The sequence below is a fragment of the Ursus americanus genome, chromosome 3 (genome assembly GCF_024610735.1).
Source record: "Ursus americanus isolate L20-20 chromosome 3, mUrsAme1.1.p, whole genome shotgun sequence".
Taxonomy (NCBI): Eukaryota; Metazoa; Chordata; class Mammalia; order Carnivora; family Ursidae; genus Ursus; species Ursus americanus.
The window spans coordinates 64,732,913-64,760,552 of NC_142129.1; the positions used below are offsets into that span (position 1 = coordinate 64,732,913).

At 41.5% G+C, this 27,640-nt stretch overlaps 1 protein-coding gene across 6 annotated transcripts in view; it reads left to right on the forward strand.

Annotated features, from left to right (window-relative positions):
* ASNS (asparagine synthetase (glutamine-hydrolyzing)) overlaps nt 1–24,797 on the forward strand; it is a 149,911-nt gene extending 125,114 nt beyond the window's left edge. For 2 of the 6 annotated variants that reach the window (XM_087861055.1, XM_087861057.1), the window contains 14 exons: nt 7,261–7,343; nt 8,444–8,954; nt 11,275–11,310; nt 11,917–12,188; nt 16,187–16,424; nt 17,384–17,569; nt 17,826–17,927; nt 18,370–18,497; nt 19,508–19,634; nt 21,809–21,915; nt 22,396–22,496; nt 23,595–23,676; nt 23,765–23,920; nt 24,435–24,797. In XM_087861055.1, coding sequence (XP_087717181.1) covers nt 11,940–12,188; nt 16,187–16,424; nt 17,384–17,569; nt 17,826–17,927; nt 18,370–18,497; nt 19,508–19,634; nt 21,809–21,915; nt 22,396–22,496; nt 23,595–23,676; nt 23,765–23,920; nt 24,435–24,644 — 1,686 coding nt within the window. In that variant the 5' untranslated portion in view covers nt 7,261–7,343; nt 8,444–8,954; nt 11,275–11,310; nt 11,917–11,939 and the 3' untranslated portion in view covers nt 24,645–24,797. Of the gene's footprint in view, nt 1–4,955; nt 7,344–8,443; nt 8,955–9,304; nt 9,439–11,274; nt 11,311–11,916; nt 12,189–16,186; nt 16,425–17,383; nt 17,570–17,825; nt 17,928–18,369; nt 18,498–19,507; nt 19,635–21,808; nt 21,916–22,395; nt 22,497–23,594; nt 23,677–23,764; nt 23,921–24,434 lie in introns of those variants that run through there. The other 4 variants (XM_087861056.1, XM_045793195.2, XM_087861054.1 and 1 more) reach the window with 4 other exon arrangements.
* Nucleotides 24,798–27,640: the final 2,843 nt, after the last annotated feature.

Genomic DNA, 27,640 nt, shown 5'->3' on the forward strand with positions numbered 1-27,640 from the left:
CCCGTGGTCTGGGGTGCAATCCAGTAGGAGAGGTGTTGGGAGAAGGGTGGATATTTTTGTCAAACTTCGAGACTTGCTGTTTGACTCTGTTTTGGGGACCTTGTATTTCAGGGCTGCTGATTCCTAATCTAATAAACATCTTGACTGGACAGGACTTACCCTGGTAAGGCACAGGGGAATTGTGTTTGGGGAGGACCTTTGTTTCCACAATGCCTATTGTGTTCAGGAGCCTGGGATAGGTAATCTTTCATTCACTATTTTATTTTACACTTTAAATTATACATTCCTTTTCCATAAAAATATCCAGTTCATCTATTTCTTCTATTCCTATACTTCCCTAGCCTACAACCAAGCCTCTAATCCTTTTTCCCCTATTAATCTTTTAATAAATTAACTAACTTCTGACTTTACTACTTTCCCTTCCAACTTTAAACATTCAAGCTCTGCTTGTCAGGTTAGACTGGGTTATGCTGCAGTTACAAATGACCCCCCAAATCTCAGACACTTGTAACCAGAAAACTACCTGTGGATCATGGGTAGTCCCTCTCCATATGTTTTGTTCTGGATTGGCAGAGTTGTTTGCCTCTGGAACACTGCCAGACTCCTGGCAAAGGGAAAAGAGGACACAGTGAACCGTAACAATGGCTCGTACGTTTCTGTTACTTCTGCTCACATTTCATTGGCAATAGCAAGTCACATGGCTAACCTTATGTCAATGGGCTAGAAATGGTATAACCCTCCCCCAGGGAGGGGCACTGAATATTTGTGAACAATAACAGAGTTTACTGAAAGGGCTGTTCCCGCCAAGGCATGCCGGGTTTGGTGAGCAAACCCCCGAGACAGTGAATGAAAAGATTACTCTCGACACCTTAGTAGGAGAAAGGAGAGGCCTGGGGACCAGACGCTCTCGTGGTGAAAGGCCTGGAGCCAAGCTATGTCTCCACTTTTATTGGGGTCTTAGCAATACATCAGGTGTAAGCGCAAAGCAAGGAGGAAAGTGTAACTTTAATGGTCAGGATAATAATATATGGGGCAGCGTGTGATAAGGGCAAGGAGGCAAGGAGTCCGTCATGTACGTGACTACCATAGGTGCCTGTTTTTCTTCAAAATTTAAACATTTACTCCCTAGATGAGAACCTTGAGCCACAGTAAGAATCTGGCTGTTTGCAGCCAAGAAACTTCAAAGGAGGCCCATCGTTCCAGGCACTCCTCCTTTGCTTTTCAATTAGTCTCATCCAGGGAGGCATATACAAGTCAGATTTTGTCTGTCCGGGCACTGTGAATTCCCACAAAGGCACATAGGGTGCACATTCCCATGCCGTCTTACCTGTGTTCTCTACATGCGCTGCCCAACCCAGAGCCTGGATCCATTCCCCTCCAGGCCTTGCCCCAAATCTTGGATTGCCCCATGTAGTTGGAGAATGTGCCCTCCCTTACTGCCCCAGTCACATGCATGTTTATGGTGTCCTCCTGTGCTGGATCTCCACGTTGCCCAACCATTTTTTCCCCCTCATCAACTTTTGTTGACATTTGGCTGTTATTTCAAAGTTCACCGTCACCACATCCCAAACCTTTTAGTACCAAAGACAATGTGCCTTTCTTCTATTTCTTAGAGAAAACAGAGGCCTGTAAGTACAAATTCTTCTAAAAATTGTAATCCCCCCCAATTTCTTTTCTTTTTCCATAGCGCTTATTTATCATCATTGATATACTTAATTCATCTTGTTTATTTTTTCTCGGCTTCTCTTTCCTTTTCCCACTTGTTCTATGTACCATTGACTCTTAAACAACGTAGGCCTTAGGAGCGCCATTGACTGCCCCACACAGTGGAAAATCTGGTATAAATTTTAACTCCAAAACCTACCTACTAATAGCCTACTGCTGACCTTATCAATAGCATAAATAGTTGATTAACACGTATTTTGTAAGTTATTTGTATCATATAAGAATCATACTGTATTCTTAAAGTAAGCTCAAGAAAAGAAAATGTTAAGGAAATCATTAAAAAAAATACATTTACAGTACTGTATTGTAAAAAAAAAAATCTGTATATAATTGGATCCACATAGTTCAAACCAGTGGTGTTCAAGGGTCAACTGTACTTTCTCTAGCTGTCCTTAGGGACACACTGGGACCTACCATGTCTTACTGCCATTTCTTGGAAGGACTCTCTCTACCTGGTTGGCTTGCTGAGCAACTTCTGGGGTAGGCATGGAAGTTCTCAAGATATCATGCTGGGGTTGAGGCAACACAGTTTGGTGTTGGGTATCTTAATTTATATTCTTGAGCCACTTCTTCAACTGTCAAAAGAAGGATATTCTCCATGGTTAGTATACAAAGTAGAAAGTTATATGAAATATGTTACAGCTAGGAGGTACTCAGTAAATGACTATTATTATCTTAAATCTCAGTCTCTGCTCACGTCATCTGCTGTGCAAGGTCAACTCTGAATAGTGTTTTCTACGTTCAATGTACTCTAGTCTCCTTTAAATCAATTATTATTCTAAATTAGTGGAACTTCCCAGGAAGTTTTTAGGCTTTCAGAGGAGAGACTAATTTTTTTCAGCTTTACCAGTGTTTTCTTATTTCTTTTTATATACCAGTCTTCTTGTGTTTGGGACTACCTAAATGTTTTGTTGAAAGGGTAGTTTCCAGTGTTATGAAATCTGTGGTTCTACAAAACACAGATGCACACAACCCGTGTTAATATTCCCTTTTTTGTTGTCCTGAGGCTAAGTAACATACCCTAGTATGACAAATCAAATAGTATCATGATAGATGAGTTTTTCTGGAATTTGGAATTTTCAGAATTTTCTGTATTACTGTTTAATCTGCAGATTTAAATGTAGGTATCAGGGGGATTCTATGAAATTAGAAGAAAAGTAGAGGATATAGCAGTAAAGATCAGAAGTCCTATTTCAAATTGCATTTCAACACCTGATTTTAAAAAAGTCATAAAAAATAGGTCAAACAGCAGAGAAATAGAATCACAGGCTGCTGAGAAGGCCCATGGCTAACATTTATGGGACAGGGCAAGAGATCAGATGGAGGCTACAGCTATATTTGTGTCTCCCTCTGACTCCATCCTGTACCTTGAGAGCTCACCCATGGTGTCATCCTAAATTCTTCCCTGAGTGAGCAAGGTCATGTCCAGTGGAAAGCTCGATCTAAAAGTGGCACTATTGCTGACAATTCATCTAGTGTTTAGGGAACTGCTAACCATGTGGCCTACTCTTGGAAGCTTTTTCTATTTTAGAGGGTGAGATGGGATGGGCTTGTAAACTGGTTGAAACTCTAATTCAGTGTTATCTAACATGTGAGTCATGGGGTCCTGGATAGCTTTGGAGTTAGGACATAGGCTGGCAAACCTGAGTGGTATTATGGCATTTTCTATAGACAATAAACATATCAAACTCATTGACAAACACTTTTACAAAGGTATATTGGGTTGAATAAAATGCAACCTTATTTTAAGGTATTTTAATATCAATGAAGCTTCTTTACTATTATGTACATTTTTCAATCAATGAATAACAAAGGAGAGCAACCATTATGTGGTTGTCTTATTACTACATATTTTTTTAATTTTAGAAAATGAATCAATCTACAAAATATCCAAAAACAAACACATTGAGAAAAACCAATTTAGTAGTTCTGTAAAAGAATTTTAAAAACTTGAATGCTCTCAGGGCTGAGCAAGTGCAATTTTGTGTCGTCAGTTACACTTTTGGGATGCGGAACTAGCCTAAAGATTTTACTTCACAAAGGAGGGTTTTATGTGACTCTTCAGTGACTCAGGTCAAAAAATGTTAAATGCTCCCAGGCTCCTTTTAGAGTGAGGTTTCAATACAGGGGTGGGTAAGATGTGGGAAAATAGGCCAACATAATTTAGTTCTCATTTGTGTCCAAAAACTAAGAGAGGATATGAATCATTTTCTACTCTAGTTAAATGCAGAGCATTCTCCATTATATCCTAGATTGATGTATTGGATAGGGTTCTGATAGGAAGCAGAGGTCACACTCTAATTGACAGTAATTACAGAAGTGTGGGCAGGATAAAGGAAAAGCAAGATGGTTCAGTACCCTAGGGGTAGGCTTGAAGGGGAAGAGGTAGGGGAAGAGGAAGGAACAGTTGCTGGAATCTGAGAAGAAGGTGGTATGGAGGCCAGTGGCAGAAGCTGTGGGCTTTAGGAGAGGAATTTTGTAGTGAAGAAGTCAGAGGAAGAACTACCCTGAAACTTCTCCCTTCTATCCTCTGTGTCTCCCTTTGGACACTTCCATGAGAAGAGGAGGGTAAGGGAGTCAGGACACAAAGTGAAGTGGGAAAGGATGGAGTGGCCCTGCGTGTACAGGTAGAAGGTACTCAGAACAACCAACAACACTAGATAACATACCAAGTACCTGTCTTCCACTACAGACAGGGTGTAAAAGAAATGGGCTCTGGGTTTTATACAGTGTTTGATGATGTAATCCAGACTGTTTGGCTAAATCCTTCAACTTCTCTGATTCTTAGTTTTAGATTTGTAAAATGTGAATAGAAGACCTCCTTTCCCAGGTTGTTCTCATGTTTCAGGCCTATTAGGTAGATTAGCATATAGCAAAATTACAATTTGCTAAAGACTTTAGGGAAATAAGGATCCTTAGAACTTAGTCATCTACAATCTTTGCTCTCGCCTGTCAACTACTAAGTGTTCACTATGTGCTCTTACACCATACACAAAAATAAAATCAAAATGGATTAAAGAGCTAAATGTGAGATGTGAAACCATAAATTCCATGTGGAATTTATATTCTAGGCAGTCTGTAAACAAGTTGGGAGTGTATCATAGAGGGATATCAAACCTGTGTACTCCATAAGCATTGATCATAGTCTGATCTTAGTATGTCTTACACATTTTACTATTTATCAATTTGGTGCTGATGTGACTTAATAAAATACAAATTAAGTATTGGTATTAAGTCTTGATATCTTTTTGGGTTTTGTTTTGTTTTGTGTTTAATCCTGGTGCTATGTTTTCTCTATCAAAGGAATACTAAAAACACACTATTCTTGTGGGGTCAGGTCAAGAGAAACTTTTCTGTGATTCTAAAAAGGAATCTTCTACTTAAAATGTTTAGGACCCACTAATATATTTTGGCTTTGTGTATTAACTTGGTTTGTATTTTATAAAGAAATTTGAGACCTTAGAAATTGGTTTCTGAGGCCATTCCATTTATAATTGCACCCAAAATAATAAGATGCCTAGGAATAAACCTACCCAAAGTGGTGAAAGACCTGTACTCTGAAAACTATGAAACACTGATGAAAGAAATCAAAGATGACACAAAAAATGGAAAGATAGTCCATGCTTATGGTTTGAAGAACATATTAAAATGTCTATGCCACCCAAAGCAATCTACACAATTAATGCAATCCCTATCAAAATACCAATAGCATTTTTCACAGAACTAAAACAATCTTAAAATTTATATGGAACCACAGAAGACCCCGAATAACAAAAACAATCTTGAAAAAGAAAAGGCTGAAGGCATCACAATTCTGGACTTCAAGTTAAATATCAAGGCTGAAGTAGTCAAAACAGTACGGTACTGGCACAAAAACAGACATATAGATCGATAGAACAGAAAAGAAAATCCAGAAATATACTCACAACTATATGGTCGATTAATCTTCAACAAAACAAAGAACAGTCAATGGGAAAAGTACAGTCTTTTCAACAAATGGCTTTGGAAAAACTGGACAGCAGCATGCCAAAGAAAGAAACTGGACCACTTTCTTACGCCATACACAAAAATAAAATCAAAATGGATTAAAGAGCTAAATGTGAGATGTGAAACCATAAAAATCCTAGAAGAGAACACCAACAGTAATTTCTTTGACATAGGCCATAGCAACTTCTTTCAAGATAGGTCTCCTGAGGCAAGGGAAGCAAAAGCAAAAATAAACTATTGGGACTACATCAAAATGAAAAGCTTCCGCACAGTGAAGAAAGCCATCAACCAAGGGCAACCTACAGAATGGGAGAAGATGTTTGCAAATGATGTATCAGATAAAGGGTTAGTTTCCAAAATATATGAAGAACTTGTAAAACTCAGCACCCTTAAAAACCAAATAATCCAATTTAAAAATGGGCAAAAGAACAGACATTTCTCCAAAGAAGACCTCCAGATGGTCAACAGACACATGAAAAGATATTCACCACTTATCAGGGAAATGCAGATCAAAAGTACAATGAGATACCACCTCACATCTGTCAGAATGGCTAAAATCAACAACACAAGAAACAACAGCTGTTGGTGAGGATATGGAAAAAAAGGAACACTCGTGCACTATTGGTGGGAATGCAAACTGGTGCAGCCACTGTGGATAATAGTATGGATGTTCCTCAAAAAATTAAAAATAGAACTACGTTATGATCTAGCAATCATACTACTGAGTATTCACCCAAAGAATACAAGAATTCAAAGGGATACATGCACCCCTGTGTTTGTAGCAGCATTATTTATAATAGCCAAGATATGGAAGCAACCCAAGTGTCCATAGACTGATGAATGGATAAGGAAGATGTGGTATATATACAATGGAATATTATTCAGCCATAAAAAAGATTGACATCTTGCCGTTTGCAAAGACATGGAGTTAGTGTTATGCTAAAGCGAGAAAAACAAATACCATGTGATTTCACTCATATGTGGAATTTAAGAAACAAGCAAGGGAAAAAAGAGGGGGAGAGACAAAGCAAGAAAGAGATTCTTAATTATGGAGAACAATTTGATGGCGACCAGAGGGGAGGTGGGTGAGAGGATGGGATAAGTAGATATTAGGGTGTTTTATATATATATTAGCACAGGGTGATATATGGGAGTGTTGAATTACTATATTGTATACCTGATATAACAATGTATGTTAACTAAGTGGGTTTAAATTAAAACATTTTAAAAAGAAAAAAATGGGTTTCTGAAGACAACTCTTGCCCTGTACTGCATAACAAATTTGAGAGGAGTACTGGTACCAGTTCAATGATGCCTTTAAAATGGAGAGTTTTCCCTTTCAAACACTCAGTACAGATAATAAAAAGGAAAAAGGTCTAATTTTAGGGTAATGCTCCAATATAGGAGTGGGGATGAAATCCGGAAAAGAAAGTATATTTAATCCTGAATGTAAACCATGCATGTTTAGCAAAAATAAGAGAGGCTATGTCAGCTCCTTGCTCTTCTGTCAGCGCCTCTGGTATGAGCCAGCTCTTCTTGTCCCGCTAGTCCACAGGCAGAATGTGACCAGAAGAGCATGTCCTGCGGACCCAGGCAAACCCAATTTCATGTCCTGGATCTACAAGTATCAGGTGAGTGAATTTGGATAATTCTAACTGGCCTGATATAAAACTATCCAGATTGCAAAGTTATTTTGAGTTTCAAAAAGACAGATTGATATTGTGGGGATAAAACAAATCTCCTTCTTGGGTGCTATGGCTCTAAAGAATGCTCATCACTTCAATGTTGAGAACTTCAGGGCTCGAACGACCCTGGTAATCTCTAGTTTCCTTTCGAAGATGGAAACCTAGAGAGCTTCTAGGACATACCTATGGTCACAGAAGTAGTTAGTGGTAAAATTCAGACTGGAACTCCATCCTTTCCTGAAAGTGATGTTTGTCAATGACAAAATATGATGAGGAATCGAACTGAATTGAATACAGGTTTCAGAGTCTACTTAGTGGTATCCACTGAGCTGATAATGAGACTCAAAAGGTGAAGTCAACACAAACAGGAAGGTGACAATCTAGTTGAAGGAGAATATAACACATCACAAGTTTAAGGACGATCCAACACAAAATATAAATACACTGAGCTGTATATCCAGAGGAAGGAGAAATTTAATTATGCCTGAGGTAGAAGACCTAGTGAACTCTACCTCATAGTTAATAAAAAGATGATATCCTTCCAGCTATTCCCGTCTGCCCCCTTATTTGTTGATAGAACAGATATTTCTTTATCCACATCTATGTATCAGATGCTCTCTTAGTAGTTAAGGAGAAACTAAAGTACAGGTTTCCCTGTTATCTCAAAGTAGAGTGTTCCTCTGAAACATTTTATAGGCTGAAATGACATAAAATGAAGAAGCAGTTATCATGAATTTACATGGAAAATTTGAGTTTTCTCAGACCCAAAAAATAACCTCTCTTAGGCCTTTCTGATACCTTAGGACACATCCTGCTAATGAATACACAAAATAAACGGAGATGAAGCACAGATGCTCATAGACATTGTTCAAAGCTATGGCACCTTGACGCTGAGTGTAGTTCTGGGGAAGGAACGTGGCAGCGCCCTTCCTGCTGCTCCATCCATGGTGCCTCTGTAATGGCTGGCGGCAAAATAAATACTGAACGCTATTTTCGTTTCTCGCCTTTTCCCCTAAAAGCAAAAATTCTCCTTGGATTTCTTTCAGGTAGCAAAACAGGTACTAACGTGGGTCTTTTGTAAAAGCAAAGCGGCATAACATGAACTTTAGAAAACAGTGGATACCTGTACGCCTTGCAAGAAAGGATATGAGGGAGATCTGGGGCAGAGGGGATACTGCAATCAATTTGGTGAGGATTTCCCAAAGAACAAACCAAGTGCAGAAGACCCCCTAATTGTCAGAACAGCAGGTAAGGTAACCCTAGGTGTCAGCGGGGCTCCTGGCTAGACCTCTGAGGCTATCCTTCAGCAGGTGCACGAACACTTTAAAGAGCTAGAACAGAGCAGTTCCTCCTTGCTCCCGGCTCCTCCTCCGCCCAGCCAAGGTCTTGCATTGTGGGCCACGCCCCTGCGCGCTGGTTGGTCCTCACAGACATGATGAAACTTCCCTCAAGCATTACAGGAGCTGGGCCCGCATAAAGTCAGAGGAGGGCCGCCGCCCCGCCGCGATCTGCAGCTCCTACCTGGCCTCGCCCCTCACTCCATTTGTCGGAGCCCAGGTAAGCCAAGCTTTGATGCCCTGCGTAGCGTCCTCCTAGCCTGCCCCGGGGCCGCCCCTGCAGGGGGAAGGGGAGGGGGAGGGGAAGGGGAGGAGGAGGAGGAGGAGGTGGCGCTGCAGTCTCGCCGGCAAACTGGTGGGCAGAAGCGGATGCAGGCGCCTGCCTGCTCTGCGGCTCTTGCCGGTCAAGGGGGCGGGGCCGATTGTTGCGCACCTGGGAGCGAGCTGAGTGGGAAGACCTAGGGTCTAGTTTTCGGAGGGAGGGGTCAAGTGAAAGACGGAGGGGAGGCCTGCCTGCGGCCCACCTTGGCCCCTGTAAATTTCACAATTTTTTGTTATATTGCGTGGAAGCCTGTGGAAATTTTCGCAGTCCGGGTGCCCTGCGGTGGACCGAGCAGAGCGTGCACGTGGCTGGGCTGCAGTCGGAGTTTCAGGCCGCACAGTCGCTTGGTCCCGGTCGTCGGCCTGTAGGTCAAAGCCTAAGGGTCTGTACTCAGCCCCTCACCTTTTGCTGCCCCCCCCACCCTTTTCGCTCCCTCATCCTCCCCCCCCCCCCAAGACTGCAAGACTCAACAAGTGACTTGATGAACAAACCCCGCCTAGAAAAGATCTGTTCAGGGCGACAGGCAGGGGTGGTATGGAAAAAAGTGAAAGAATTAATACTTATTTCTGAATAGATACCTATTCTGTAGGGCTGGTTTCAGATTACTCTTAATATTTTGAATAAAAGGACAGTTTTCTGCTGGGCCCTTGGCCTATAGTATTTCTTCATGGGCCATTGTCCTGAGTGCCTTGACTAAAAATTTAGAAGCACTCTTAATGCTTTTTTTTCATTCATTGACCGCATTGCTGTAAGATTAATTAAAAGTAACTTAGGTCTTGAACCTGTCCAGGAGTTGGTTGCTGATACTTAATGTAAAAATAAAACAATATGGTGAAGTTTTTATTTGGTAAGCAGCATCGAAATCGAATGCACGGAAGCAGCACTGTCCAATTCAGCCCACACATAACTATTGAGAACTTGAAATGCTGGCTAGTCGGAATGGAGGTGTGGTGTAAGTGTAAAACACACCAGATGTTGATGATTTAATAGAGAAAGGCAATGTAAAGTATATTGTGCATAACTTTTTATACTGTTTACTGTTGAAATACTTTTTTTGGTATGTTGTGTTAAAATATATTTAAAGTTATCTTCCCTTTTTCTCTTTACTTTTTTAATGGGGCTACTAGTATTTTTTAAATTCCATATGTAGCTTACATTTCTGCTGGACAGCACTGTTCTAAAAGTTTATGAGGAAATAGAGAAAATTACAGGGAACAGGTAATAGCAGTAGGAAAAACATTCCAAGTAGGACCTTTGCAAGTGAGCCCGATTCCAACAAAAATAGGTGATAGTTTTAATTTGCTTTTTCCTGCTGGAGAAGATAAGTGTGCTTCACTAATGTGTGTTCCCCTTCTTTCCACTCTATTTTAGTGCTTAAAAGTGTGTTCCTTTTAGCAGGCTTAATAATGGGATTCACTAAGTGGCATTAGGAAGACTTAGGTAAATGATTCACTAATGACCCCTTGTGATTTTCAAAGCACTTTCTCAGCCCTTTTTTAACTGGTATAGAGTTGAAAGATACATGGCTTCTCAGTAGCCTTCTCACTTCAATCTAAGTGTATTTCCCCCCTAAATCTCAGATATCTCATTAGAGGCTATTAGGCCAAGTGCAGGGAAGGGACTGCATAGAACATGTGCCACTTCCACTTCCAAGTTGTTTGAGTCACTGTTATTTTTCATTAGTTTGATGTGGTCTTTTCATTAAAAGGCTAAACAAAGCTTTGGTTCATTTAGATACAACCCCCCTCAGAGGATTGCCCAAAGTGATTGGTGTAACTTGCATGTATGTATTCTTTCAGTGATTTTTGTCCAAATTAGGTATTTGCTGCAAATTTGCATTAAAGATACCCAAAGAAGTTCTTAAGTTTGAGATATTTTGGTAAAATAACTTTTGAGCTGGCAGCATTCAAATAAAACAGCCCTTTATTTCACAGTTGAGAATATGAACTTGCAAGGTAACATTCGTAGGAATTGTTTGTTTTTTGGCCTATAGGGATAGCCAAGTTGTTTTTCAGAGATGTTGTTGCTGTTGATGTCACACCTACTTTGCTTTCTCATGAACCAAGACAACTTTGAGGCAAAAATATTTAAGAACATTTTTGTCCTTTAGGACATTTAGATGGCAAATTTTATATATTTCTGTCAACTTAAAATGGTTTTTTGTTACACAGCTAAGATACCTGATATCGGATAACATGCCTTTCTTTTTCCTCTTTAGAATTTCTTTCATCACGTTTGAATAAATCACTTAGAGGTAAGCGAGAAGTTGTGAAATGCTTATAATAACTGTATATCTTAACATAACACTTGAGTGGTATATATGATCTTTTTTACCTGCTAGACTCGATGTGCAGTTCGTTAAGGTAAAGACAGGGCTTTTAATTGTCAAAGAGACCCGAGAGGGGACTGTAGTAGTAATATGGGGAGTCTCTTGGATTTTTGAGGGCTTCTGAGGTCCTGAGATGGAGAGAGTGGGATGGGGATCTCTCACTAGGTTGGAGCCAGCCTGCATATGTATCTGTCTCTTCTGGAAGTAAACCTCAAATGTGGCCTGACCCCCCCCCCCCCCCAGCTCTAGCTGGCCAAATCCCAAGATGAGAGAGATGGCAGGCTTTGATGGGGTGCCAAACTGCTACCGCTGGCTGGATAGAAAGGTCACACATCTTTTCTGAATACTTGTACGTAAATTAAATCATTCTCGACTCCTGTGTCCCTGCCAACCTAATGGAAAATTGCTGTAGACAAGATAGTTTAAATGTCAGTCTTTGAAGTGGTTTATACCAGTTTTTGGAATCAAGATTTAATACAGACTTGGATTGAGTATATTGAATATTTAACTGGCCTGCTCTTTTCTCTATAGAAAGACCGTAGCTCCATTGCACCATGTGTGGGATTTGGGCCCTCTTTGGCAGTGATGACTGCCTCTCTGTGCAGTGCCTGAGTGCTATGAAGATTGCACATAGGGGTCCAGATGCATTTCGTTTTGAGAATGTCAATGGATACACCAACTGCTGCTTTGGATTTCATCGGTTGGCGGTGGTTGACCAGCTGTTTGGAATGCAGCCAATTCGAGTAAAGAAATATCCTTATTTGTGGCTCTGTTACAACGGTGAAATCTATAACCACAAGAAGGTAAATAAAACAAAACCAGAAGGTATCTGAATGTGATTAAACCTCGGAGCTAGTTGGTTATAATTTTTATGTATTTTGTTTTTAGTTCTCAGACAGTTTCCACGTTCATTGTCTCATTTGCTCCAATTATAAAGATGATGCACTGATGCACAAAGAGGTCAAATGAGCTGGTCATGAGAAAAATCGAGGGTTACAGTTCTTTAACGCTCAGCATTTTTTTTTCCTATTATGAATTTGAACATTTATTAGAGCCCGTGTGTGGTGCTGGGCATAGCATAGTAAGTATGAGAGGTAGGTCTCTGATGGAGTTTATTCCATTAAAAATCAAAGACCAAAAAATCATTGTACATATGATAGATATTCTGAAAAAATGGATGATATGGGAGATCCAGTGTTGGTAAACGTGGTCAGAGGAGGCCTCTGGAGGAACTGACACTTGAACCGAGACCTAATGGACCGTGACCAACTAGCGGGGCTGGGAAGAACTTTTCATGCAGAGAATAGCATGCATAGAAGCCTGAGGCAGGAAGCAGCCCTGGGGTTGTCAGATGTGAGCAAGGAGTGAGGTGGGCAAGGTGGGGTTGGGAGGATGGGCAGGACCCAATCAAGCAGGACTTAGTAAGGAGCTGGAATATCACTCTAAGAGCTGTGAGACTGGAGGATTTTAGGGTAGGTATAGAGTTTAATAGTTTGGAGGTCGTCCTACTTGGAGCCTTTCTATAATGCTGCCTGTGTCTGCATACTGCACTTAAACAGAACCACAAGACAGAAGGGTGGCCAGATGCAACAGAGTGCAGGAAGTGAATTTTCTAGAAGCATTAACATTGGAACAGCTTTCTAATCTTGGGGAAAGCTTACTCAGGATGAGAGTGGTGAGTGGGTGGACCCCAGGAAGCCACATTGGCTGAGAGCCTTCCAATCTGGAATTATTTGGCTAGCGTTTCATACATTTTTTAATCTAAAATTTCCAAGTAATTTTTGTCACCCTCCTCCCCAGCTTTTAATTTTGAAATTTCAAACATATAAAACAGAACAGAATAATGAGAGCCGAGATTGTGTAACTGTTAATGTTTTGCCACATTTGCTTTATTTTTCTCTTTCTGTATATATACCAAGGCATTCATTTTTTGGCTGAATCACCTTAGTATACTACAGATACTGTGACACTTTACTTCTAAATATATAAGCACTTACCTCTTAAAAATTAGGACATTCCTCTACCTAACACCAATACTGTTAAACCTAAGAATCAGTAATACCATTTAATAAATACTCAGTTCATACTAAATTTCTGCAAGTGTGCCAAGAATATCTTTTTTTTTTTTTTTGAGAGGGAGAAGGGGGGAGGGGCAAAGGCAGAGAGGGAGGGAGAATCTGGAGCAGACTCCATGCCCATCAAGGAACCCCACACGGGGTTCCATCTTACGACCCTGACATCATGACCTGAGCCAAAATCAAGAGTCCAGATGCTTAACCCACTGAGCCACCAAGCGCCCCTGCCAAGAATATCTTTGTAGCTGCTCTGTTTTGTTTGAAGCCAGATATCATTCACACTTCATACATTTAATTGTTATGTTTCTTGTTTTTTTTTTTTTTTTTTTTTTGACTCTTGCTATGTCACGTCAATCATTCACGGGTAGGGTTTCATGTCCTAGCCACCCTTTGGACATTTTTATCTCTGGACGATGGCTTTTGCTATTGTTTGTTGTCTGCTTATAGGAATACTCTTAATAATAAGCTTCTCATTTGAGAAGTTTTTATAGTTACCAGCAGATCCCTTTCATACATTTCTTAAGGGCATATTAGACACAGGGATCATTTTTTGTAGGTGCTTGGAGGTGACACGGTGAACAGGAAAAATAAGAATGGATTTCACACTAGTGAGTACAGGAAGGGAATAATTAAGACTTCTGTCTTACTAAGCCAAGCTAGTACCATATGCATGAGAGTGCTGGGTTGGATTATGGCAATATTAACCTGACTTTTACCCTAAAGCAGATAGAAAATACCTTGTTTTACTTGAAAACATTGCTGCTTTTATGTATTTTATTTAAAAGTTAGAAAATGGTAAAATATTTCAGAAGTACTTTTCGTCTAAATTAGTCAAATATGTTGTATTTTCAAAAGCACAGACATTCCATTGCTTCTACCAATTATCTAAGCTTATGCAGCGTGAGCAGCCAGAAATGTGTCACAAGAGGAGAATGGCTGTTTTAGGTTTATACAAAGTGCACGGCAACATAAACTCCAAAGTCCCTCCTTTTTTTTTTTTTTTTTTTTTTTAACAAAAAGAAAATTTACTCCTAATAAAATACAGCTGAAGGTGTGCTGGGCGTGGAGGAGGAAGAAATGAAGGAGAGGACTCTGAGTGTAAAGGCTGGGGTAGAGAGGAATCTCTCTGTGGGGAGCAGCAGGGGCTTGCCGGTTGGCAAGTGAGAGGGCAGTGTGATTTCTGGATGGGGGCAAGAGACGGGCTTTTATTCCAGTGCAGCTTTTACCCACGTGCGTTCAGGAGAGTGGAAAGTGGTGCATGGACATCCTTAACCAATAAATTACCTGCAAGGTTTAGCTAAGGAGCCGTGCTGACTTGGTGCAGTGGGAGATAGATGGGGAAGCTGTTGCTCACTGAAGTCACTGAATGCTGTGGGGTACATTCATCCGTCAAATGCCTGAGCCCAGAAGGGTCAGAAGACTGCTTCCAAACCCCACCTGCTAGTGACAGGATCTCCCCTGATCCTGTCTCAGAGTAGGGAGAGGGGAACAGGAAGTGGCTTTATAGTCACTGGAGGCAGCCAAAGCCCATTTTTTGGGTTGTTCTGTGAGTGCTTATAGACAGAAGTTTCACAATCATAGAGTGAGTGTGATTGTGAAGCATGTTCATGGGTCATACGTATACAAACATAGATTTAGTCCTTTAATTTTAAAAGCATGTTTTAAATGTTTAAATGTATCCAGGATCTCCACCTCATTTGGTTAGTGTGAACCAAATACGAGTAAGTTCACAGAAAGAGCACTCCAAGAACTTCTCCCCCTCACGGTTCGCAGTGGTGATGGAGAGCCATGGGGTCCGGGTGTGATGTAATCAAACCCTCTGCCTCTGCGCTCGGTGTGGTCGTGACCGTCACTGTGCTGTGCCTGTGGGGCATGTGGGCTACTAACGCTCCCCGGTCATTCTGTGTCTCAGTGAGAAGTAGCTTTAATGCCACTGCAGTGGTAGGAGGACTGAATATTGCAGTCCTCCCCTGGGGGCCGGCACCTTTGTTTAGACCATGTGTCTTTATCTTTGTGATGGAATCATCTACTTGTCAGGGAGCAGTACCAACTATGTTTGTCTTTAAGATTTTTTTTTAAATTATTTATTTATCTGACAGGGAGAGAGAGAGAGCACGCACAAGCAGGGGGAGCAGCCGAGGGAGGGGGAGAAGCAGATTTCCCACTGAGCAGGGAGCCCAACGTGGGGCTTGATCCCAGGACCCCAAGATCATGACCTGAGCCGAAGGCAGATGCTTACCCAACCGAGCCACCCAGGCGCCCCTGTGTTTGTCCTTTTGCTTTCCATTTTCATAGGCAGGTCTTTGAACTGTAACTACCTTAGCTGATACTATATTCCCAAGTCAAAATATTACAGTGTGGAAGCAAATTTTTAGTGTAATGGCAACTGGGGGCAGCCTGTTTGCTTCACTTACATACAGATGTAAATATGTATGCATTACAGACATAGCACAAATATAATGAGCCTTTCTATCTGTCCACATGACTGTTTGGACACATTGCATTCACGAGAATGCAACTAAAACTTTCACGGGTTTAGCTTTATGTTATAAAGAATTTGCAGAATTGTGACTTCAGACAAGTTATATTTTCGTAATGCCATGATTCTTCTAGATTACTGAAGTGTATGCTTATAGAACATAGAAATACTGAACCAACTTTGCCATGAAAAATTATTAGTGAATGCACACAGATTTTAACGTTTATTTTGCTATTGCTTTTAAAAGATGCAACAGCATTTTGAATTTGAATACCAGACCAAAGTGGATGGTGAGATAATCCTTCATCTGTACGACAAAGGAGGAATTGAGCAAACAGTCTGTATGTTGGATGGGGTGTTCGCATTTATTTTACTGGATACTGCCAATAAGAAAGTGTTCCTGGGCAGAGATACTTATGGAGTCAGGCCTTTGTTTAAAGCCATGACAGAAGATGGATTTTTGGCTGTGTGTTCAGAAGCTAAAGGTAATGATAAAATTTTTCTGTAGGTTTTCATTATTGCTCTGGTTTGGTGTTTTCCTCTAGATCGTATTTGCAAATCCCGTGGTGGGCAGTCCAGAAGTTTTCAAGTGACTGTTTCTCAGTGCTTTTAGAATAATGTATTTAAAACTAATCTGTTCATGGTATTCCGTGGCTAAAACTTTTTAATTACTCCTCATCCACGATAAGGGTTGTATGGCTCTGTTGAGGTCTGCTAGCTAGTGATGGGATCTGGGTCCAGTCTGGCCCTTGAATTCAGTATGACAGATTACTGGGCTGACAAACTCAAATTGTAAATCATAATGAGCATTTAGATAGGCTGTTCCTATTTACAATATAACATCGATTTTGTATCAAAGATCATGGTGGTGTCAGGTTGGTTATTGCTATGAAAACTCATTGAGGAAATTTAGATGATACTATTAACATACAATATATAATAACTAGTTAAGGGGTAGAAGCCTGACTTCTTAATATCTGACTTTAAAGTACCTCACAGTCGATCATTTTGTTTGTCAAAGGTCCAGGAACCATGGCTGTTTTCTTAAAATACCTCAGTCGAAGAAATGACTGCCAGGATATCGTAAAATGAATAATTTCAAGTCCATCTCCTTGCTTTCATGTATCTTTTCAGATAATTTATTATAGAAAATAGATTTTCTTGATCTGAAACTTCAGCTAGGGAGAAGAAACTGACCATTGGAGATTTTCCTGTTGCTTGGAATTACTACGAATCAGTGTAGCCTTGCTGTACATCTCTGTACCACTGTGACCTCTAGTAAGTGGATAGTAGCATTGGGTTCATTTTTCCCTATCTTGCCAATATAATGGACATGTGTTTATAGTAAAAAGGGAAAGTAAACAGGAATTTAGAGGATAGTAAGTTAACTGTGAAAGTTAGTGTGAATTGTATCTTGAGTAAAATTAACTTTTTGAATTCGTAGGTCTTGTTAACCTGAAGCACTCCACGACTCCTTTTCTAAAAGTGGAGCCCTTTCTCCCAGGACACTATGAAGTTTTGGATTTAAAGCCAAATGGCAAAGTTGCGTCCGTGGAAATGGTCAAATATCACCACTGCAGAGATGAGCCTCTGCATGCCCTGTATGACAATGTGGAGAAACTGTTCCCAGGTACTAGAGCGAACGCCCACCTGCCTGTTCCCCACCCGTCTCCCCCAGAGGAGAAAAAAATGATACTTTCCTGTCACTGGAATGGTTCAAGCCTGAAGAGCTATTTCCTATTTAATGTGGACGTGGCGCATTGGGATTGGGCAAAGTCCACGGTTGAGCACACGTCGTCATGATCAATACAGGTGATTGTGAACCTCGTTTCAGTAGATGATTCAGCCCAAGATTTTCTGGAACTGTTGCCTTTATGTGTTTGTAGGTTTTGAGATAGAAACTGTGAAGAACAACCTCCGGATCCTTTTTGACAATGCCATTAAGAAACGCTTGATGACAGACAGAAGGATTGGCTGCCTTTTATCAGGTGAAGTCTGTTAAAAAGCCTGATTATATTTAATATGTATTTAAGTAAATGATTTGTACCTATCCCTGAGGTTTTGACTATAAAATATTTATGATTTAATCTTTCTCTCCGTTATAGTGCGAAAATGTTTTCTGTAAGCTGCATTTAATATTCCTAGTAATAGGGCAACGTCAGGTTACATCATAATTACTGGGGTGAATGAGCTAACAAACATTCTTTAGAATCATGTCTAGTGATTTTTTTTAACCAATTCAAATACTGCAACCATTATCTTGGGTTATATATGTTAGATTTTTCTTATATTAAAGGGGATTTTCGGTTTATAAAACTTGAGGATTGTAAATGGTAAAACTCTCATCTTGGAGCTTACCAGGATTGTAAATCCTGCCTGTTCCTATCTCACACAAGGCACATAACCGTATACTTCCGGTCTTGCTCACAGGGGGCTTAGATTCCAGTTTGGTTGCTGCCACCCTGTTAAAGCAGCTAAAAGAGGCCCACGTTCAGTACCCTCTCCAGACATTTGCAATTGGCATGGAAGACAGTACTGATTTACTGGCTGCTAGAAAGGTAAGACACTGTCTCTGCCCATTATGCAGTTAAGACAGACGTATTAGTATAAAAATCAAGCCAGTAATTAGTGATTCTGTGCTTATGCTCCTGTATTGATTCAGGTAATTAGTTTAAATTAAATATATTAAAATGGAATGAAATGCCTGTTGAATATCAACTCTGTTGTATGCTGTCCTCTGGGTACTTCTACCAAGGCCCATGCAGTCCTCACAAAAACTCTAAGATAATAATTCTTTTTGAACATAGGGCGTGGTGGAGTGGCTATGACTGCACGCTTTGGAGCCTGACTGCTGGTTTCAAATCCTACCTCCACCATGTAATTCCTCATTTATGTAATGGGAATAACAGTATCTACTGTGGGATAGTTTTGTGGTGAAAGGATATAATTCATATAAAGTACATAGGATAGAACATAGCTGTTATTTTTTTTAATATAAAGCACCTTGTGTTAAGATTATGGGCAGAGGGGACGTTGTACACATATATTCAGTGTTTAGGAGACCTTATTCCTAGTCTGGAAGAACTTATGTAGAATGAATGAGAAAGTGCTAGAGTGCACTCTCAAAGCAAGTTGATCAATGCTGAAAGACTCCAAAACAGCATTTCCTTTAGGAATACTATCCTGAATGTAAGTAAAGCGCTTCTAGAGGGCCAGTGGGGGCCAAGGTTAGAGCGGGGCCTTGTTGGACGAGAGAGAAGAGGCTGGTAACTTAGGGTTGTAGGGGGCACGCTAACTGGAAGTCTCTGGACAGTTAGGTTGAAGTGTTGGAGTGGGAAGAGCTGATGGGCTGTCTACCTCTTAGCTGAGCCAGGGCAGAGACTGGGGGAGGCCAGGAGACCTGATGGGGGTGGCTGTGTATGTGGTGGCCTGGAGAATCATTTCCCCTTATTGCCCATTTGTTTTTCACTGTTGTTAACTTAAAATGCGTTGTGAGCAACTGTCATGTTTCCTTCTCAAGGGCAGTTCTTTTAAATAACAAGTATATGGTTGTTTCTTAAATAATCAGGTGGCAAATCACATTGGGAGCGAACACCATGAAGTCCTCTTTAATTCTGAGGAAGGCATTCAGGTCCTGGATGAAGTCATATTTTCCTTGGAAACTTATGATATTACAACAATTCGTGCTTCAGTAGGTAAGGCATTTTAGGATATCAAAAAGATTTTTAATACTGAAAAAAGTATAAGGGTTAAAAGATTATTTCAAACTACAGTTAAGAAAACAGTACTTAATAATGAATGCAAATAAGATTCCTAGATCAGCAATATTTTAAAACAAGGCCACTTAAGAATTCCCCCAGTCAGGGCTCCTGGGTGGTTCAGATGGTTAAGCGTCTGCCTTCAGCTCAGGTCATGATCCTGGGACTGTCACCGGATTGAGTCCCACATCGGGCTCCCTGCTCAGCAGAGAGTCAGCTTCTCCCTCTGCCCCTCCCCGCTCTTGTGCTCTTGCTCTCTCTCTCTCTTTCTCAGATAAATAAAAGAATTCCCCCAATCTCTTTTGGAGGGAGAGGAATAAACACACGCACTTCCACATTTATGGTATCATTACAGACGGTCCTTTACTTACCATGGTTCCATTTAAACAACTTCCGACTTTACAGTGGTGTGAAAGCAATATGCTTTCAGTGGAAACCGTACTTCAGCTTTTGAATTTGGCTCTTTGCCCGGGCTAGCACCATGCGGAGGACAGTCTCTCCTGATGCTGGGCAGTGGTAGCGAGCTGCAGCCCCCAGTCAGCCAAGTGGTCACAAGGTTCAACCACCGAAACACTTAAAACCACTCCATACCCACAAAACGATACTGGTTTTCACTCTTTTTAAAGATTTTATTTATTAGAGAGAGAGAGAGATAGCAAGAGGTAGAGCACAAGCAGGGGAGAGAGGAGGAAAGCAGGTTCCCCTCCGAGCAGGGAGCCTGACTCGGGGCTCGATTCCAGGACCCTGGGATCACGACCCCCGCCGAAGGCCGACGCTTAACCGACTGAGCCACCAGGCACCCCCTGGTTTTCACTTTTAGAATGGTATCAATAAATTACATGAAATATTTAATACGCTGTTACAGAGCAGGCTTTGTGTTAGGTGATTCTGCCCATCCGTAGGCTAATGTAAGTGTTCTGAGCACACTTACGGTAGGCTAGGCTAAGCTAGGACATTCAGGAGGTTAGGTGAATTAAATGCATTTTTGATATTTTCAACTTAAGTGGACTTGTCGGGACATAAGTCAAGGAAGATCTGTATTTACATTTCTCCAAAGAGCAGATGCATATTTGCTACATTCCTCACCATGCCACCAGTTTCTCTGCATATAGTTTCTGGGGCCATATAAAGAAATAGGTCTGTGTTGTAACTAATTTCTGTAAGGAATGCTGTATTTTGGTAACTATTCTATCATAGGACCTATCGGTCAGTAACTATTTTTCCCCGGCAAGCAATACTGGTTTTGTCCTGGGGCTATATCCCAAAATCGGAAGTACACTCCAAACCAGACTGAACCAATGTTGTTGAGCCTCTGATATGCTACTGGCTTAGATATGCCTCTCTTTTAAGAGACTCAGAATCTGGTAAGCCTCCATTGCAAAGTTTAGAGCATGAGAATTTTATTACAGGGGTGATATTGCCCTCAAGGAAACAAAAATTGGTTCTTGGAGGGTAAAAAAAAAAAACCTTAGGTATTACAGTGGTCAGTGGCCCTCCAAAGGGCCATAGTATATACTCAGATATGTGGTATATCTGGCAGTAATATTTCATTGAGAGGGCAATTAGGAAAAAATGTCTAAAAAGTCTCCCTAGATTGGCAATCATGAAAAAAATGGTAAAGAACCAATTCTGGTTTACAGGGATGGGCAGCCAGAACCAATGGATATCTTTTAATAATTCACATAGTATTCTTAACCATATGTGAAATGGGCAATCTTAGGAAAAAAGTCAGAACTAAACTACCAAAACTCTGCACTCCTATTTTGTAGAATGATACTGGTATGAAAGTTAGGATTTTTTTTTTTTTTTTTTAGATATTTGTCATTGTTCAGTTTAACAAAGTTTTAAGGTGGACATTCTTGGTCTAAAAGCATTACAATTTTAAAATCTGTTGAAAATTATAGGATGATTTTGGGCTCTTTCATTGTAACAGTACAACTTTGGATTAGGTATGTTAAAATGGCTTATAGATAAAAAGTCATTATTTTGGAAGCTACTTTATTAACACAGAGTTCAATCTAAATAAAACTTAGTAGCTTCCAAAAGCCAAACAAAAAGCATTTTTGGTAGAGAGTTAGGTTGTCATTAACAGTTTCTGTGTCTCTTCCAAGGTATGTACTTGGTTTCCAAGTACATTCGGAAGAACACAGATAGTGTGGTGATCTTCTCCGGGGAAGGCTCAGATGAGCTGACGCAGGGTTACATTTATTTCCACAAGGTAAGCGTTCTGAAACGGAGGGATGTTGGTGGTAGGCTGGGAAACGTGCACTATTGGACTATTTGCTAGCCTTTCTTCTCACTACAGGCCTAACACTTGAGTGTCTTATGGGGTAGATGACGAAACCAGATCCTGTCTTCTTTGTCTTTCTTTTGGGGGAGAAAGAAGTCTTCCTGGTGTCAGATAATCTGCATTCTTCAGAACCAGCTGAGCATGAGAATCGTGGTTCTGATATTTCTTACTATCCTGTGGCAGCATGGTTACTGCCCACGGTATCCCTTTTATTGCCTGACACTGACCGTTTGGTGGGCAGGGAGGCCTGGTGTAGCAAGCAGTGACTCCCTCCCCAGACCTTCTTTAGCTGTTTGTCTTACCCGCCCTTAGAGCAGGAATGTGGGAAAGAGTGAGAAATAAAGCCTGTTCAGTGTGCACAAAGCAAAGCTGTTGGTGTATTTGTAACTTCACCTGTCTGTCAAACAGGCTCCTTCTCCTGAAAAAGCCGAGGAGGAGAGCGAGAGGCTTCTGAAGGAACTCTACTTGTTCGACGTGCTCCGGGCAGACCGCACAACTGCTGCCCACGGGTAACGCAGCAGTTTGAGCAGCAGTCATGAAGATAGCCTCAAAAGTCAAAAAGCTCAATGGCTGATTATTTTTTTCATTTGGTTATATGTTGCAAAGTAGGACTTTATTCCCCCCCGAAGTAGGACTTTTTAGAGAAGACAAAGCTCGTCTCATTCAAAGTGCTGTTGTGGCTCTGATGAGGGGACTAGGTTTAGACTGACTTTCTATCTTTAAACACAGCCCCACTCTGCTGCCCTCAGAACGGAGGGGGAGGCAGATGCAGCTGTTTTTAAGACTTTTTAAGAGAAGTAAAGATTATACGCCCCCACGCAACAGGTGCTGAGTGTCTGGCATGCCTGTTGGATGCTGTGGTAAGCGTGTATGGGCACGGGGCAGTGAAGATCCAAGAGCTTTGACTAGGTTATAACAGGTTTCTAGGAGACCATTTCTGATGCCTTTGTAGCTAGTCATGTTGGAGAATTCAAGACTTACTGTACGTGATAGACAGCCGACATCAGATGTGTCAGTAGCTTCTACCAAATCACACTCACATGGGAAAATAATAAAATATGGTGTGGGGAATGAACTGAAGCCATAGCTATTCTATCCATTTGTCCTAACCAGAGTTACCAGGATTCAGGAAACATGATGCGGCCTTTGATGAAACACTGTGGATCAGTCGTTTATATTGAGTGTTATATGTAAATTAGTCATTTAGTAAACAGTTTTGAATTCTTACGGTTTTTAATAAGATGAGAGAGATGGGCTCACCTAGAAAAGACTTTGTGGCAGAGAGGTATAGGAAAAGTACATTCTCTACGATCAGGTCACTGATGATTCTTGCCTTTTTCTGCTTTTTAGATGTAGATTTAATTGTAGAAGGGAAAGTAAAATTATTGTCAGTTTGTCTCACTCTGTAGATGAGATAATACATCCTGTTTTGCATGAAGAGTTCTGTGTTCATGCAGTAGTGTAGGATAATCAGGAGGACTGCAGAAATGACTTTATTGTCCTCACATGACTTAGAGTCTGGTTGAATTGCTAAGAAACTCTCAAGGAGAATCTAAATGGACAGGCGCTAAATCCATTTTGATTTAGATTTTTTTTCCCCCTTTAAGCCTTGAATTGAGAGTCCCCTTCCTGGATCATCGATTTTCTTCCTATTACTTGTCTCTGCCACCAGATATGAGAATTCCCAAGGTAGGTGAATCAAGTCAAGATAAAAAAAAGTCCATTGATATTGAATATATTTGGAACTTTTACTGACGTTCCTTTGTTTTCATGTCAGAATGGGATAGAAAAGCATCTCCTGAGAGAGGCATTTGAAGACTCCAATCTGATTCCCAAAGACATTCTCTGGCGGCCAAAGGAAGCCTTCAGTGATGGAATTACTTCAGTTAAGAATTCCTGGTTTAGGATTTTACAGGAATATATTGAACATCAGGTATAATATCTTAAATATTTTCTGGAATAGGACCATGTGTACATAAAGTTGTAATCGCCATTCCCATTTTGTGTTTAGTTTACATGTTTTGTGTGTTGGAGAAATTCTCGGTAAACAATACTTTTGTAAGAATTTCATAAGATTTAAATAGCATGAAGGATTATGTAGTAGCACCTTGAATTGAAAGAGCAAGCGAGGAGATGTACCCATCATCACTGGCCTTCATTTGCCACGTTATTGCATACCTGCTGGGGGCTAGACGTTATTAGGCGTAAAAGAATAAAACACTCAGAGCCACCATCTACTAGGTATTCACAAAACTATTCCTTAAAAGTCACTACAGCTGTGTAGATTATGGTATTTTTAGCATTTTCTAACTGGAGGGTGATTCCCAGGGTCTCTTGCGCAATTACAGTCCTGCCCTTCCATATCTTTGGTTGTTATTGTGAAGCTACAATAAATACCAGAGTTTCAGTGCCGTTTAAAACACCATTTTGCTTTTATGCTCTTCCAGGTTGATGACGCCATGATGGCAGCGGCAGCCCAAAAATTTCCCTTCAACACTCCTAAAACGAAAGAAGGCTATTACTACCGTCAGATCTTTGAACGCCACTACCCAGGCCGGGCCGACTGGCTGACCCATTACTGGATGCCGAGGTGGATCAACGCCACTGACCCTTCTGCCCGCACTCTGGCCCATTACAAGGCAGCTGCCAAAGCCTAGGCCCGTCTGCACTAGCGCATGCAAGGCAACATTCCTCTGCATAGAGTAGGGGGCTCGGGGGCAGGAAGGGGAGGGGTACGCGTCAACCACTCAGGCTCATTGGGCATGAAAAAAATAAAAGTCTTAACTCGGAAACATTGCTGTAGTCGCTTCTACTCACACAGCCCCTTCATTGGAGGTAACTAGAAACTCTGCAACTTTTACTGATTTCCAATATGGTAGAGAGTGAGCCCAGGAAAGGGGGAAGCAGTGTGATGTTTGCAGGCACTCACAGGCGCTCTGGCTGCTTTAGAAGACTTGGGCCATGTGCCAGCGTGGCTCCCTTCCCGTCCGTGCCTCCTCTCAGTGTGGCCTTCTCCCAGCTTCCCTCTCTTCTTTCTGTACTCCCCGCAGCTGGCCCGGCAGCCTGTGACGTGCTGAGGCCATCATAAACGGCCAGGACAGCTCTAGTCTGTAAAGTAGCATTTCCTAATTTATTTTTTCTGTGGAGCCAACACCTCTTCTGGAACTGCTGCTCTAGATCAGAGGTCAGCAGATTCAAGGAACAGTAGTATTGCAGGCTTTGCAGACCTCTGTTGGAACTGCTTGACTCTTCGACTGGAGTGTAAAAGCCATAGACAATAAGCAAACAAGCGGGGAGGGCTGTGTTCCAGTCACATTTTATAAACACAGGCAGTGGGCTGGATTCGGCCTGTGGGCCCTGGTGTGGAGAACCCTGTTGTAGAGAAACAACTCAAACCAAGCATTTCTGATCAAAGGAAAAAGCATTCTAAACCTAAGTGAGAAGAGAGAAAGTATAACAAGGAAACATACAGTGAATAAGTAGAAGATTCTCACCTGAATGCTTATTGGTTGATTAGGGACAACCTTTTGAAACACATCATAAAGATGGATTCCGTTTAGTAGGAACTTTTGAAGAGGAAAGTGTTGGTGCGCAGGTCAACATAAGAATGCTTGTTGGGGGTGCCTGGGTGGCTCAGTTGGTTAAGAGAGTGCCTTCAGCTCAGGTCATGATCCCAGGGTCTTGGGATCGAGCCCCGCGTCCGGCTCCCTGCTCAGTGGGGAGCCTGCTTCTCCCTTTGCCTGCCGCTCCCCTCACTTGTGCACCCGAGCTCTTTAATAAAATCTTTTAAAAAAATCTTTGATGGGAAAAACAAGTGAGCCTGGAGTTGAGCTGGGAAGTTGGAAGATGGGGACTGATTGAGGTGAGAGGCCTTCACTTACAATCTTAAAATGTCTCTAGAAAGCCAAGGAAATGTCCTGAATTAACACTGGATGGCTCAATGCTAACCCTGTATTTGTATGCACTCCCAGTGCTTAACCCTAGCATGACCAGGCGAAGCTACTCACGGTACAGCCGCACCCCGCCAAGCTCAGGGACAGCAAGAGTGCATGGGAAACGAGGCGACAGTGACTCGCAGTGGACATGGCAGGATTAAGGGATGCCATAAACCAAAAACCGCTAGTTTTTGAGCATAGGAGTTTGGCCCTAGATTTTTAACTTCCGTGACTATGAGAGCTGCCACATGGAGATACCGCCTGACAGTGGAGATACTCCATTCAGCCAGTTCCACAGGCGTGAATTCAGTCCTGCAGGTCCCCCCTAACTACGGCACCTCACGGATGTCAGAGCGCACATGAGCTCTATTGAAGATTCTTGGCACAGTGTATAAAGTCAGCCTCTTCTTTTGCAACTAAATTATAGAAGGTTTAAAGAAATGATAGCCCCTGGGGCATGTACACATGACTCAACAATTAGATACCAGCTGAGCCTGTTTGCCTGGCCTACCCTGATATTGGTGACTCAGAGCGCAGGAGGCATGTAGTTTCTATCCGCACAGCACTGCTAACAACAGATAATCCAGTCCCTCTCCAGAAACTAAAAGATTTTTAGCTCCTATTGTCCTGCCGTTTCAGCCTCATCCAAGTACCCTAAGAGATGATGTACCCCTTCAGAGGTTGGTTTCACCTTCCTACATAACTAAAACAGTACTTTGGAGTTTGGGACATGATACATTCCATAGAAGAAGAAAAACCACCGAAATACTACCACTGCTCCAAACAGTTTTGAACATCTTTCTGCAGGTCTCTTGCTATAAAGGCACAGTTGCACATATGCAAGTATATGATCTTGGTTAAATCGGCTGCAAAGTTTCTTAAACCCTTTACAAGGAAATGATAAAAGGGAACTCACCCTGAGCCTCCTGGAGTCACACTGTTGCAGGAATATCTCGTTGAGGCCATGGACATAGAGCATGCTCCTTAATTCCTCCCGTCTTGGGGTTGCCATAGTCTTGGTCTGGAGTCTGAGATAACAGATCCTTGGCTTGGGGCCCCGTGAAAGGAAAAAGCTGGCCACAGAAAGATGGTTCCATGTGATTCTAAACCTATAAGTGGATCAGTCATTAACAGCAAGCACATAACTACCAACAGTTCTAAGTACGTTGTGTTAACTCAGTGAGTTTACCCACACTCTGAGGAAGTATGACAGACACTGTTTTCTAAAAATGGCCACAGCAGTATTTCTGGTCCCATGGACTCTTCCAGACCCTAGCTACTCCTCTGAAGAGGCAGTCTATTTCCCTTCTTCTTGAGCCTGGGCAGGATTTCAAGATGGCCTTGACTAGCTGAATCCAGAAGAAGTGACACTGTGACTTCTGATGCTGGGTCACAAAAGGTGATTTGGCTTATGCTTTCTCTCTCTCGATGTATGTTGTAAGGAAGCCCAGGCCACAGGAGAGGCCTCGTGTAAGAGGGCTGACAGTTCCCACCAAGGTCTCTGTCAACGGGCAACATCAATCACCAGGCATGTGAGTAAACTTCCAGATGATTCCAGCACCTACTCTGAGTCTTCAGCTGAGGCCCCAGTCATGGGATAAACCATCCCCGCATGCTATGTCCAATTCCTGATTCATAATTCCTTGAGTGTAATAAATGGATGTTTGACACCATCACCTTTTACGTGGTTTCTTATACAGGTTCAGTCCCTGGAAAGA